The 12,815-nt window shown below is 38.0% G+C and overlaps 1 protein-coding gene across 2 annotated transcripts in view; it reads right to left on the bottom strand.

Annotated features, from left to right (window-relative positions):
• Window positions 1-12,815, bottom strand: part of VPS37A (VPS37A subunit of ESCRT-I) — a 50,416-nt gene that overhangs the window by 11,322 nt on the left and 26,279 nt on the right. For both annotated transcript variants that reach the window (XM_047716123.1, XM_047716131.1), the window contains exon 5: window positions 1,211-1,436. In XM_047716123.1, the coding sequence (XP_047572079.1) occupies window positions 1,211-1,436 (226 nt within the window). The remainder of the gene's footprint in view (window positions 1-1,210; window positions 1,437-12,815) is intronic.

Raw genomic sequence — 12,815 nt, 5'->3', positions numbered from 1 at the left:
TCATTAATATATATATATGAATACATTTGCCTCACATAAGAGATACTGAATTTTAAAAAATGTAGTAAATTGAAAAAGCCTGAATAGTTACATAACTAAATTTGACAAGACAGTGTAGATAATAGGTATCCATTGTTTATTAGGTAATGGAATAGGTAATCCATTGTTTTATAAATGACTTTTTAAAACTGAGGATCCTTGAAAAGTTCTCTTGTAATTTTGTTTATCCTACGAACTGTAATTCATGATATTCACAATATCTGTTCACAATATTCATTAATACAATGATGAAGGTATTGGAAAAACAAAGTCCACTTGGGCCTAATCTAAATTATTACAAACACTAAAATTAGTAAAGCTGGATATAATAAGGTTTATAGTATTTTAGTATTACTATGGGTGATACTCCCTTAAGGTTAAAACAAAGGTTTTAAAATCATTTATATGTTTTATTCATAAAATATTAGTCTCTCAGTAACATTCCACATGTCAACAGTTACCAGCTTATTTAAGAACAGACAAACTTTTTTTTAATCAATGAGACACCTGAAGCCCTGAGCAGGTAGAGAACAGATTCTCCACAATCTGATACCTATGTCTCTTAGGTGATCACTTTTTGTGCCTTTGCGTATTTCCTACATGACAGCCAGAGAGATCTATTAAAGGCTGTTTCACAAATATGCAATTTGGTTTATGCCTCTGCAACTTTCTTAATACTATTACCTCTTTATGGAAAGCTTTATATAACCCCTTTCATCCTGACAAATTAATTACCATCTATCAAAAACTGGCCTTAAACAAACAAACAAATACATTAATTTATCTGCCTCATTTTAAGTGAGCACCTACTATATGCTATCAGGTGTGGTTTGAGGCGCTAAGGATAAAGTGGTGAAAGAAGAGAAGCACATTTTTTATAAAACCATCCCTTCTAGGTCTACCTCAGTTCCTGGGAGCACTGACAGTTTCCTCATCTGTCTTCACGGTTAACTCTAGACTCTCTCTTCTACTTTACTGGAAGTTTCTTATTTGCAATTATTTGATAACTTGCTGCTCTACTCTGAGTTTGTTATTTGAGTTGAAAATGTGATTTAATCTTTTTATGTTTTGTGCCTTACTTAGTGGCCGGCCCAAGAAAGCATATAATAAATATACGTCAATTGGATGAATTTTCAAGGATACAAAAATATAGAAAACTGAAGATACCCACCGGTGCTGAAGTGTCCGTTGTAGGAACAGGTAATGGCAGATTTGAAAGGACGCCAAAAGAAGGAGCAGCAGGTTTGGCTGGTGTATAACTTGTTGTTGAAGAAGAAATAGTGTCAGCAACAGATAAAGAAGTGATAGTCCTGTTAGCTTCTTGTGGGGGATATGGAGGAAGAAATGGGAAACCCTGAGAGGCATAAGGAGGCATCCCACCTGGATTACTATATAGGCTAAAGAGAAAAAACAGAAAAGAAAAAAAAAAAAAACATTAGACTTTAGGGGTAAACTTATAAAATTATTCCCAAATGGTTCTAACAATGGTCACGCAATAGAGACAGAATCTTGTTACTACAATCATGTAACTGAATTAAATTTCTATTTATTGATAAAATGTGACTCCCCCAAATAGAAGTATGGTTTCCATAAAAAAGGAAAGTGTTTTGGAAAACATATAATTCAACCAGTCATAATAGAAGTGAATAGACAAGCTCTTTTTGAGCTTTGAGCATTCTATTACCATCAACCACTGTCTTCATAAAGAGAATGGAGAACATTTAATCCAGGAAATGTATTCAAGACAGGTTGTTTGAACAGTAGCTCTCACTTTATTTGGAAAAATATAACTGAAAGTTATGACTGCTTTTCTAGGAAAAGGAAAATAGTTAAATGTATATAAGAACTACTAAAAATGTTAAAATATAAAAAGTAAATACATATAAAAAACTAAGTATATAGATTAGAAAAAGTGGTACAGCACTTGGGATTGAATCAGAGAGCAATACTTATTTTCACAATGAAATAAATATCTGGGTCCTGGTTCAAGATGACAAGATAGCAAGACCTTGAAATCACCTCCTCCCATGAACACACTAAATCTACAGGAATATGGAACAATTTCCCCAAAAAAAAAAGCCCCAAAATTTAGTTGTACAGTTCCTACAAATCTAGCAAATATGAAATATCGACACTGAAGTAGGAAAGCCTGAGATATAACCTCACTGTAAACCCAAACCTCGACATAGAGACCTATAAACAGGAGAAAACTCAAAACCTGAAGCTTCTTCCTGAAGAAAAAAGAGTTTAAACCCCACACTAGCAGTCCATCTTTTAAGCCCTTCTTCTCAAAGAACAGCCCCCAAAACATCTAGCTCAAAAACCAAAGAATCTACCCCAGGAGCTTGCACAGAAACAGCTGTTTGAGAGGCACCCAGATTTTAGGTGGTAGAGTCTCATTTCCTAATCTTAAAGTGTCAGCTTGAGGGACAGGTATCTAATTTAACCCCCATCCAGGACCCACTGGGATATGCTCTAGGGCCAAAGGGTGGTGGGTGTTCTTTCCATGTTCTCCCTCTGTCACACTCCACAGCACCAGTATCTCTTGGAAGGAAGCTCCCATGTACATATGGTGCTTGGTTTTTATGGCTGGTGCCCCAGGTTTGGTGGCTGCCATCCACGAGATACCCACTGAGGGCATGACTCTGGAGACTGAGGCTTGCATTCCTGGGTCCTATGCAACTGTAAAACAATGAGACAGTTGTTGGCAGGCGACCACCCCCAAGGCACTGCACAGAGAGCAAATCGAATACATCCCTAGTCTTCCTGTGAAAGAGTCTGATAAACATGTCTAAAAGCTTTGGCTTGATGAGAAGGCTTCTGGTCTGACATACAACTAGGGGCCTAGGGAGGCACTCCCAGGAAACAGGTTGGGGGATGCCAGCTCTGCATACTCCCTCAGTCTCACTCCAGCTCACCAGTATCTTCCAGAAAGAAGCCTATACAATCATCTGGGGCCCTAATTTTGCAACTCTCCCCAGGGACCAGACCTCCAGATCACCTGGCTCTGGTGGCCAGCAGGCCTACACTTGCAGCCCCAGGGTACTATCTATATTTGCATACTTTAAAAACAGCTACCTGAGGGTCTGGCTAAGGGTTTGGCTTCTAATCAGCCTGAATCCAGGGACTAGCTGAGATCTTCTCAGGTCGTGGTACACCCTCAAATACTGGGAGCTGTTAAAAATATAATAGGCTTCTTGAACAATACAACGATTTTTGAGATAATCAAGAAGTAGGGCAGGGCTGAATGATAAGGTTCATTTCCTAGTGCAGTCCTCAAGACTGGGAGAAGTGGCTGTTTTATCTTATGCATAGAAACCAACATAGAGAGTCAAGGAAAAATGTAGAAAAAGAAAAATGGGTTCAAAACAAATGAACAAAAACTTCAGGGGGGGAAATGTAATAAAATGGAAATAAGTAATTTACCTGATAAGAGTTCGAAGTGTTATATGTTCAATGAACTTCGGGGAAGAATGGATGAACACAGTAAGAACTTCAACAAAGATATAAAAAATATAAGAAAGGACCAAACAGAAGTCACAAAGGTATTAAAAAAAAAAAAAAAAAAGGCCACTAGAGGATTTAAAAAGCAGACTGAATAAAGCAGAAGAAATGAGTGTACTCAAAGACAGGGCAGAGAACTCACCCAATCAGAGCAGCAAAATGGAAAAAAAAAAAAAAAAAGATCTCTGATTTGAAACTGTACTACGATGTTATAGCAGTCAAAACAGAATGTTACTGGCATAAAACTGTACAAATAGATCAATGGGATTGAATACAGAACCCAGAAATAAACATACATATACTGTAGCCAAGAATATACAATGGGGAAAGGACAGCCAACCCTACTGGGGAAAATGGATGGCCACACTCAAAAGAATGAAATTACCATTCCCTTACAGCATGTATGAAAATTAATTCAAAGTGGATTAAAGACTTAAATTTAAGACCTGAAACCATTAAACTCCTAGAAGAAAACACAGGAAGTAAGATTCTTGAAATTGGTCTTGATCATTCTTTTCATCTGATACTAACAGCAAAGGCAACAAAAGCAAAAATAAGCAAGTGGGACCGTATCAAACTAAAACACTTCTGCACAGCAAAAGAAATGATCAACAACACAAAAAGGCATCTTACTAAATGGGAGAAGATATTTGCAATAATATATCTGATAATCGAGAGTTAGTACCCAAACTCTGTAAAGAAATCCTACAATAGCAAAACATAGTCCAGTTAAAAAATGGGCAGGCGATATTTATAAATATTTTTTACAAGATAACATACAGATGGTCAACAGATACATACAAAGATGTTCAACATCACTAATCATCACGAAAATCCAGATCAAAACCACAATGAAATATCATGTGACACCAGTTAGAATGGCCATCACTAAGAAGACAAGTGAGGGGTTGTGGAAGATGTGGAGAACAGGAAACCCTTGTATACTCTTGGTGGGAATGTAAATTGGTGCAGTCACCGTGGAAAATAGTCTGGAGGTTCCTCAAAAAAAAAAAAAAAAATCAAAAATAGAATTACCATAATTACCAGCAATTCTACTTCTGGGATTTATCCAAAAAACTGAAAACAGTAACTCAAAAAGATTAATGGTGACTCTGTCTGGGCTCCTATGTAGTCAGGATGGTGTACGTCACTAGAAAGACATAATGATGAAGGGCTGGAATGATGATCAGCTATACCACCAACCTCAGGGAATAAGGGGCCTCAAACTAAGCTCTATGAAAACTCTCGAACAATGAGATCCGACAAACTATTGTTGGTGAAGCGTCCACATGGTGGGAGGGTGGTGCATCCCGGCCCATGGGGAAAGAAGCTTCTACATAATGGGACTCTCCCAGTCTTGTCCTGTGCATGGCTTCACATGGCTATTCATCTGCATCCTTCATAATGCCCTTTTATAATAAACTGGTAAACATAAGTATTTCTCTGAGCCCTGTGAGCAGCTCTAACACATTAATGGAACCTGACGGGGGGGTCTGATTTTATAGTCAGTGGGTCAGGAGCAGAAAAGCAACCTCTGGATTTGACTGGTGTTCGAAGCGAAGCAGTCTTCTAAGACTGAGCCTTAACTCATGGAAACTGACCCTATCTTCATGGAGAGAGCATCAGAACTGAATTAAATTTATAGGAAGCTCAGTCACTATCTGCTGATAACTGGAGAATTACTTGGTGGTGTTGGAAAACACACATATCAGAGTATTGAAATACATTCCAAAATATATGAAGTTTGAACAATTTTTAAACCGGAGTATTACCGTTTCATTTAATGACATAAATTAACATGAACTGGAATTATGCTGGAAAATAATTATTACGAATTTTGAAACATACAATGATACTAAAGTTCATATGGATAATTATAGAAAGAAAAGTATCTGAAGGAGGGTTAAGAAGAGAATAAGCAAAAGAAATTAAAAAACCTTTACAATTAAAAAAAAGGAAAAGACAACTTTTTTTTAGAGCAAATAGTGGTAAATGGATATGAAGATCAATGGAATTGAATATAAAATCCAGAAAAAGCACCAAACACATAAGGGGATAAGGATAGAAGACAGATGTGAAATAAATTGAAAAAAAGATCAGTGTTGGGACCCTGGAAAAAACTGAATTGGAAACAGATCATTATATTCAGAACAGGATAAAAACCAAATTTATCAAAGATTTAAATGCTTAAAACCACATCTTACCAGAATCAGAAGAAATTATTGAGAAAAAATAAGCTTGGGGCGGGAAAGGACTTTCTGTGATCCCAAATTCCAAAGTCAGAGAAAACGGTTAACTGCTTGACATTAAGAAAGAACAAAAACAGGGCGCCTGGGTGGCTCAGTGGGTTAAAGCCCCTGCCTTCAGCTCAGGTCATGATCCCAGGGTCCTGGGATCAAGCCCCACATCGGGCTCTCTGCTCAGCAGGGAGCCTGCTTCCTCCTCTCTCTAACTGCTTCTCTGTCTACTTATAATCTCTGTCTGTCAAATAAATAAATAAAATCTTTAAATAAATAAAATCATGACCTGAACCGAAGGCAGAGGCTTTAACCCACTGACCCACCGAGGTGCCCTAGAATATTATTTTTAAGGTTATTCACTCTTGCACTGAGGGTAAAGAAAGTGGGCCTCTTAGGAAAGAGTGCAAACAACAAAAATATCCATCAACAGAAGTCCTGTTTATAAATTAGACTGCATCTATAAAACAAGTACTTTGTGGTCATAAAGAAGAATGAAGAAATGCTTTAAGTACCAACATGGAAAACTCTCCAAACTATACCATTCAGTGAAGGAAAAAAGGGGGAAGAGAAATAGTATGCTACCATTTGTGTAAAGAAGGAGGGAATAAAATACTCCACATACATATCTCTTTGTAGGTCATAAAACATCTTGGAAATTCTATGCATATTCACTCAAATCAAAAAGCTTTGGATACCAGCAAGAAGAAAAACTAGGTTGTAAGGGAGAAAAAAGTGGAAGAAAGACTTTTTACTCCATATCCCTTTATACTTTTTGAATTTTCATTTAAGTAAATATATGATCTATTGAAAAAGTTAAAATAAGCTTTCTAATTTAGCTAATTTATTTAAAAAATGGTTCATCTTTATGTTAAAACTTTTATCTAAAGGTATACTAGTGACATAAATATATAAATAAATATGACATAAATATTTATGTGTGTGTGTGTATAAAACAAGTTATTTGGAAACAATATGACCAACATGAGAGAGTATTTGCATTATCCTTGAAGTCTTTATTGTGAACCAATTTGCTTTATTTTGACCTCAGCAACAGATACAACCTATTAAATAATCTAAGAAATGCATCAAACCTGCATTTTAATAGCCTGTACATTAATCATAGAACTTATCTGAAATGGGAATAAGTAAACTTAGTGGCTTTTATTTTCAAATAAGATGAATGAACTTATATCCAACCCTACCCTGACAGAAAACAGGGTATACAGTTTTTAGATAAAGAATATTAGTGAGGCTTGTATCTCCAGGACAAAGACACAAGAGAAGAGAGATGAGGGCTGGGGCTGATGCACCTAATCTAATAATCTAGCTAAGCAGATTTCCAGGCAGTGTACAAGACGTTACCGGACTCCTGAGCAGGAGCAACTTCTTGGAAATTAAGTAGGACTAGGATATAAAGCCAAGAAATATTTGAGAAAAGGAAATGAAAAGACCATCATTAAATTTCAGAATGCCAAAAATGTTTTCTAAAATTTACAAAGGATCAGAAATCAAAATGGCGGGGTGCTGGGGCTCACTGGGTTAAAGCCTCTGCCTTTGGCTCAGATCATGATCCCAGGGTCCTGTGATCGAGCCCCACATCTGCTCAGCAGGGAGCCTGCTTCCTCCTCCTCTCAGCCTTCTTCTCTGCCTACTTGTGATCTCCGACTGTCAAATAAATAAATAGAATCTTTAAAAAAAAAGAAATCAAAATGGCATTGGACAATTTGCAGTAATAGAAGCCATACTGACAATATAGCAACATCTTCAAAATTCTGAATGGAAAAGCACTTTAGCTTAGAATTTGAACTATACAGATTTTTAACTCTGAAGGATATAAAGACATTTACAGATTTTAAGTCTCAAATTTTGTCTTCTAAGAATCTGTGGCATACTGTATTTTCAAACATTGGACACACCAATATTTCTGGTCTTATGCTCTTTCAGAACCTTACCTCTCCACCAACCAAGAAGAAAAACCCATTTTCCTTCCCTTGAAACCAATCAGGACATTGCGACTGCCTCAACAAACTGAATGCAGCAAAAGTAACAGTGAATGACTTCAGCATCCAAGTCATAAAAGGCAATATGACTTCCTCATAGCTCTCAAGATGTTCATTCTAAGGACCACCATTATGTTGTAAGGTAGCCTAGGCCATAGAGAGAGGCCACATGTAGGTATAACCCATCCGGCATCCCTAGGTTAGGCCATCTGATGATAGGGTGAGAGCTCACCGATGATAAGCAGAGCATACAAGAGCTCTCTGATGAACCCTTCCAGAGATGAAGATTAGTATGCAAAAATCATGTGTGCAACATTTTCAGCCAAAATTTGCAGGGTAATTTGTTATGAAGCCTTAGTTGCGAGAACAGATTTTAGCACCTAGAAGTGGAAAGCTGCTATGATATTAAAAAGAGAGAGAGTAGGGCGCCTGGGTGGCTCAGTGGATTGAAGCCCCTGCCTTCGGTTCAGGTCATGATCCCAGGGTCTTGGGATCAAGCCCCACGGCTGGCTCTCTGCTCAGCAGGGAGCCTGCTTTCCTTCCTCTCTCTCTGCCTGCCTCTCTGCCTACTTGTGATCTCTGTCTGTCAAATAAATAAATAAATAAAATATTTAAAAAAAAAGAGAAATCTAAAAGTGGGAGGGGCTTTGGAGGAGTGGTCAAAGAGCACTTACAGGAAAGTGAGGAAAATGTTGGAATGGGAACTTTGTTATGTATTAGTAGAAAGGTACCAACAATGTTGCCTGCGATAATGGGGAAAGTAGAAATGTACAGGCTTAACTCATTTTATTATGCTTCACAGATACTGAATCTTTGCTCACATCTTATCTCTGTGTCACATTTTGATATGCTCACAGTATTTCACACTTTTTCATTATTATTTTTGTTATGGTGATCTATGATCAGTGATCTTGGAAGTTACTATGTCAACTGTTTTAGAGTGCCATGAACTGCACTCATATAAGAAAGTGAACTTCATCTATAAACGTGTGTTCTGACTGCTCCACTGACCAGCTGTTCCCCATCTGCCTCTCTTTCCCTGGGCCTCCCTATTCCCTGAGACATAAAATTAGGCCAATTAATAGCAATGGCCTCTAAATACTCAAATGAAAGTGAGACTCACGTGTCTCCCACTTTAAATCAGAATGATTAAGCTTAGTGAGGATGGAATGTTAAAACAAAACGAAACAAAACAAAACGAAACTGAGACAGGCTAAAAGCTAGGCCCCTTGGGCCAAACAGCCAACTTGTAAGTGGAAAGGAAAGCTTCTTGAAAGAAATCAGAAGTGGTACTCCAATGAACATGCAAAATGATAAGAAAGTGAAACAGCCTTATTGCAGATGTGGAGAAAATTTTAGTGGATTAGATGGAAGATTAATCAGCCATGACATCCCCTTAAGCCAAAGCCTAATCCACAGCAAGGTCCTAACACTCTTCAGTTCTATGAAGGCTAAGAGAGGGGGAGGAAGCTGCAGAAGATTTTGTTTGAGTCCTTTCTCTTTTTCTCCTGATGAATCTAGGGGTTATCAGTTTTACTGATTTTTTTAAAGAAACAGCTTCTGAGTTTCACTGATCTGTTCTACTTTTTTTTTTTTTAGTTTATTATTTATTTCTGCTCTAATCTTTATTATTTTCTTCCTTCTACTGGTTTTCAGTTTTGTTCTTTTTCTAGCTCCATTAAATATGATTAAGTTGTTTGAGGTTTGTCTTGCTTCTTGAGGTAGGTCTATATTGCTATAAACTTCCCTCTTAGAACCACTTTTGCTACATCCCAAAGATCTTAGATCATTGTGTTTTCATTTTCATTTGTTTCCATGTAACTTTTTATTCCTTTTTTGATTTCTTGGTTGACCCATTCACTGTTTAGCAGCATGTTACCATGTACTTGCTCTTTCCAGATTTTTTTCTGGTGGTTGATGTCTAGTTTCAGAGTACTGTGGTCAGAAAAGATGCTTGGTATGAGTTCAATCTTTTTGAACTTGTTGAGACTTGTTTTGTGGCCTAATATGTGATCTATTCTAGAGAAAGTTCTATGTGCACTTGAAAAGAATATGTATTCTCCTACTTTAGGATGGAATGTTCCTAAAATATTATCTGTTAAATTAATCTGGTCCAATATGCCATTCAAAGCCACTGTTCCCTTGATTTTCTGTTTGGGTGACATGATTGTTGATTTAAGTGGGGTGTTAAAGTCCCCTACAATTCTTGTATTAATATCATTTAGTTACTTTATATTTGTTATTAACTGTTTTATGTATTTGGGTGTTCCCAAGTTGGGTGCATTAATATTTATAATTGTCATATTCTCTTGTTAGATTGTCCCCTTTATTATTATATAGTGTTCTTTTTGATATCTTATCAGTCCTTGTTTTAAAAGTCTATTTTGTCTAATATAAGTATAGCTACTCTGCCTTTCTTTTGACATTCATTGCAAGGCAAATGTTTCTCCATCCCCTCACTTTCAATCTGCTGTTGTCTTTAAGGCTGAAATGAATCTGTTCAGGCAGCAGATATATGGGTCTTGTTTTTTGTTTTGTTTTGTTTTGTTTTTTTCAAAGATTTTATTTATTTATTTGACAGAGAGAGAGAGATCACAAGTAGGCAGAGAGACAGGCAGAGAGAGAGAGGAAGCAGGCTCCCCGCTGAGCAGAGAGCCTGATGCGGGACTCGATCCCAGAACCCCGAGATCATGACCTGAGCCGAAGGCAGAGGCTTAACCCACTGAGCCACCCAGGCACCCTTGTTTTGTTTTTTTAAATAAATTCTGTCATCCCATGTCTTTTGATTAGAGCATTTAGTTCATTTACACTCAAAGTAATTAGTGATAGTTATGTATTTACTGCCATTTTGTTACTTGTTTTACGGTTGTGTCTTTAGTTTTTCTCTAATCCTTTCTTCTCTTGCTCTCCTTCATGGTTTGCTGATTTTCTTTAGTGATACACTTGGATTCCTTTCTCTCTATTCCTTGCTTATCTATTACTGATTTTTAATTTGTGGTCACCACTAGGTTTGTATAACATTTTCTGCATACAGCAGTCTATATTAAGTTGATGGTCATTTAAGTTTGGACCCATTTCTTATTCCTTTCCCTACACATTTTAGGTATCTGGTTTCATATTTTACATCCTTTTGTGATCCCCTGATTTTTTACAGATACACTCATCTGCTATACACTCATTTATAGACTCAGAGTCCCATTTTATATTTTTTGTAGGGCTGGTTTAGCAGTCATGAATCCCTTTATTCTTGTTTTTCTGAGAAACTCTTTATCTCTCCTTCTATTCTGTATGATAGCTTTGCTGAATAGAGTATTCTTGGCTACAGATTCTTCCCTTTTAGCATTTTAGAAACTTAGCACATCAGAAACTTTGTAGGTCAGAAGACAATGGCATAATATATTTGAAGTTTCTGATGAAAAATCCACCAATACCCTTATGGGGTTTCTTAGTATGCAACCATCTTGTTTTCTCTTGCTGCTTTTAACATTCTTTACCACTACTTTTTGCCATTGTAACTACTATGTGTCTTGGTATGGGACCTCCTTGGGTTGAGTTTCTGGGTGGATCTCTGTGCCTCCTGGATCTGGATATTCATTTCCTTCCCCAGATTAAGTTTTCTGTTATTATTTCTTCAAATAAAATTTCTGCCCCCTTTTCTCTCTCTTCTTTTTCAGGGATCCCCATAATGTGAATGTTATGCTTGCTAGTTACTGAATTCCCTAAGACTACCCCCAATCTGCATACATTTTTCTTCTCTCATTCATACGGCTTGGTTACTTTCCATTATTCCATCTTTTAGATCATTAATTTGTCCCTGTATTTCATCTATCCTCTTTATTTATTCCATCAAGTGCATTTTAAATTTCATATATTGTGTTCTTCATCTCTGATTGGTTCTTTTCCATCTCTTTGTTAAGGGTCTCCCTGATGTCCTCTATTCTTCTTAAGTCCAGTGAGTATCTTTATGATGATCAATACTTTAGGTTCTCTATGAGGCATATTACTTACATTGGTTTTACTTGGGTATCCTGCCGTGGTATGGTCCTATTCTTTCACTTGGGACACATTTCTGTCTCATTTTGTCTACCTGTCTGTGTCTGTTTCTGTGTTAGAAAAGTCAGCTATGTCTCTTGCTCTTGAAGGTAATATTTTATGACTTAAGAAGTCCTGTAGGGCTTTGCAGTGCAATGCCCCCTGTTCCCCAGGACCTGGCGGTTCAGGGTGTGTCTCCTATGTGTGCTGTGTGTGCCCTGTTGCGTTCTTGCCACTTTTCCCTTCAGTCCAGTTTTCTGCAGTGGCTCTTTGCCTGCTGTGGGCAGTGTTTTGTCCCCGTGGGGTGCACTGGTCGGCCTGCTAAGTAAGACCTGGAGCCTCTACTCTTGGGCCTGGGTCAGCCTAAGCAGATCTGCAGAGTGCTTGGGTGGGGCATGTACTTTTAAGATGCGCCTCAGGCTTTTCTTGCACCTGCCACGTGCTTGCTACAAGGATTGAGGCCCTGCAAAATGCATGCGTCAGGAGTCAAGGTGTTGGCGAGGGTTGTGCAGGTCTTCTGGGGGAGGGACCCCACAGTGCTAGGACTGAGGCAAGTGTGACTAGGAGGGTGGATCCAACGAAGCACGCTGGGCAGGGCTTGGTGTAAGCAAGTTAGGTAGGGAGTGTCAGTGTCTCACTGCTTCCCAAAGATGGCATGTCTTTAAGGTGAGGGGCAGGACTCATATGCCAGCTCCTTTTTTCTAAGGGGTCTCTCTGAGATCCTCATGTCTCTGGACAAGCTCTGTGATGAATAAATCACTCTCCCTTCCATGTGCTCCAGGCATTTTTCAAATTGCTGATTCTCTGCTGTATCTGTTCAGGCTGTTTGGAGCTGCCCCTTTAGGAGCAGGGACTCCACTTCCCAAGGCCCTGAGGCTTTCCCAGAACCGAACCTGCAGATTTTCAGAATTCTAGGCTTTAAGTTCCATTGGTTCTAAGAACTCACAAAATTTGACCTCTCTCACTTTCAAAGCCAAATGTTTTGGGGGTTCGTTGTCAT

This window comes from Lutra lutra, chromosome 2, assembly GCF_902655055.1.
Source record: "Lutra lutra chromosome 2, mLutLut1.2, whole genome shotgun sequence".
Lineage (NCBI taxonomy): Eukaryota > Metazoa > Chordata > Mammalia > Carnivora > Mustelidae > Lutra > Lutra lutra.
The sequence above is the reverse complement of the archived record's forward strand: the minus strand, read 5'-3'. Positions and strand labels throughout refer to the sequence as shown.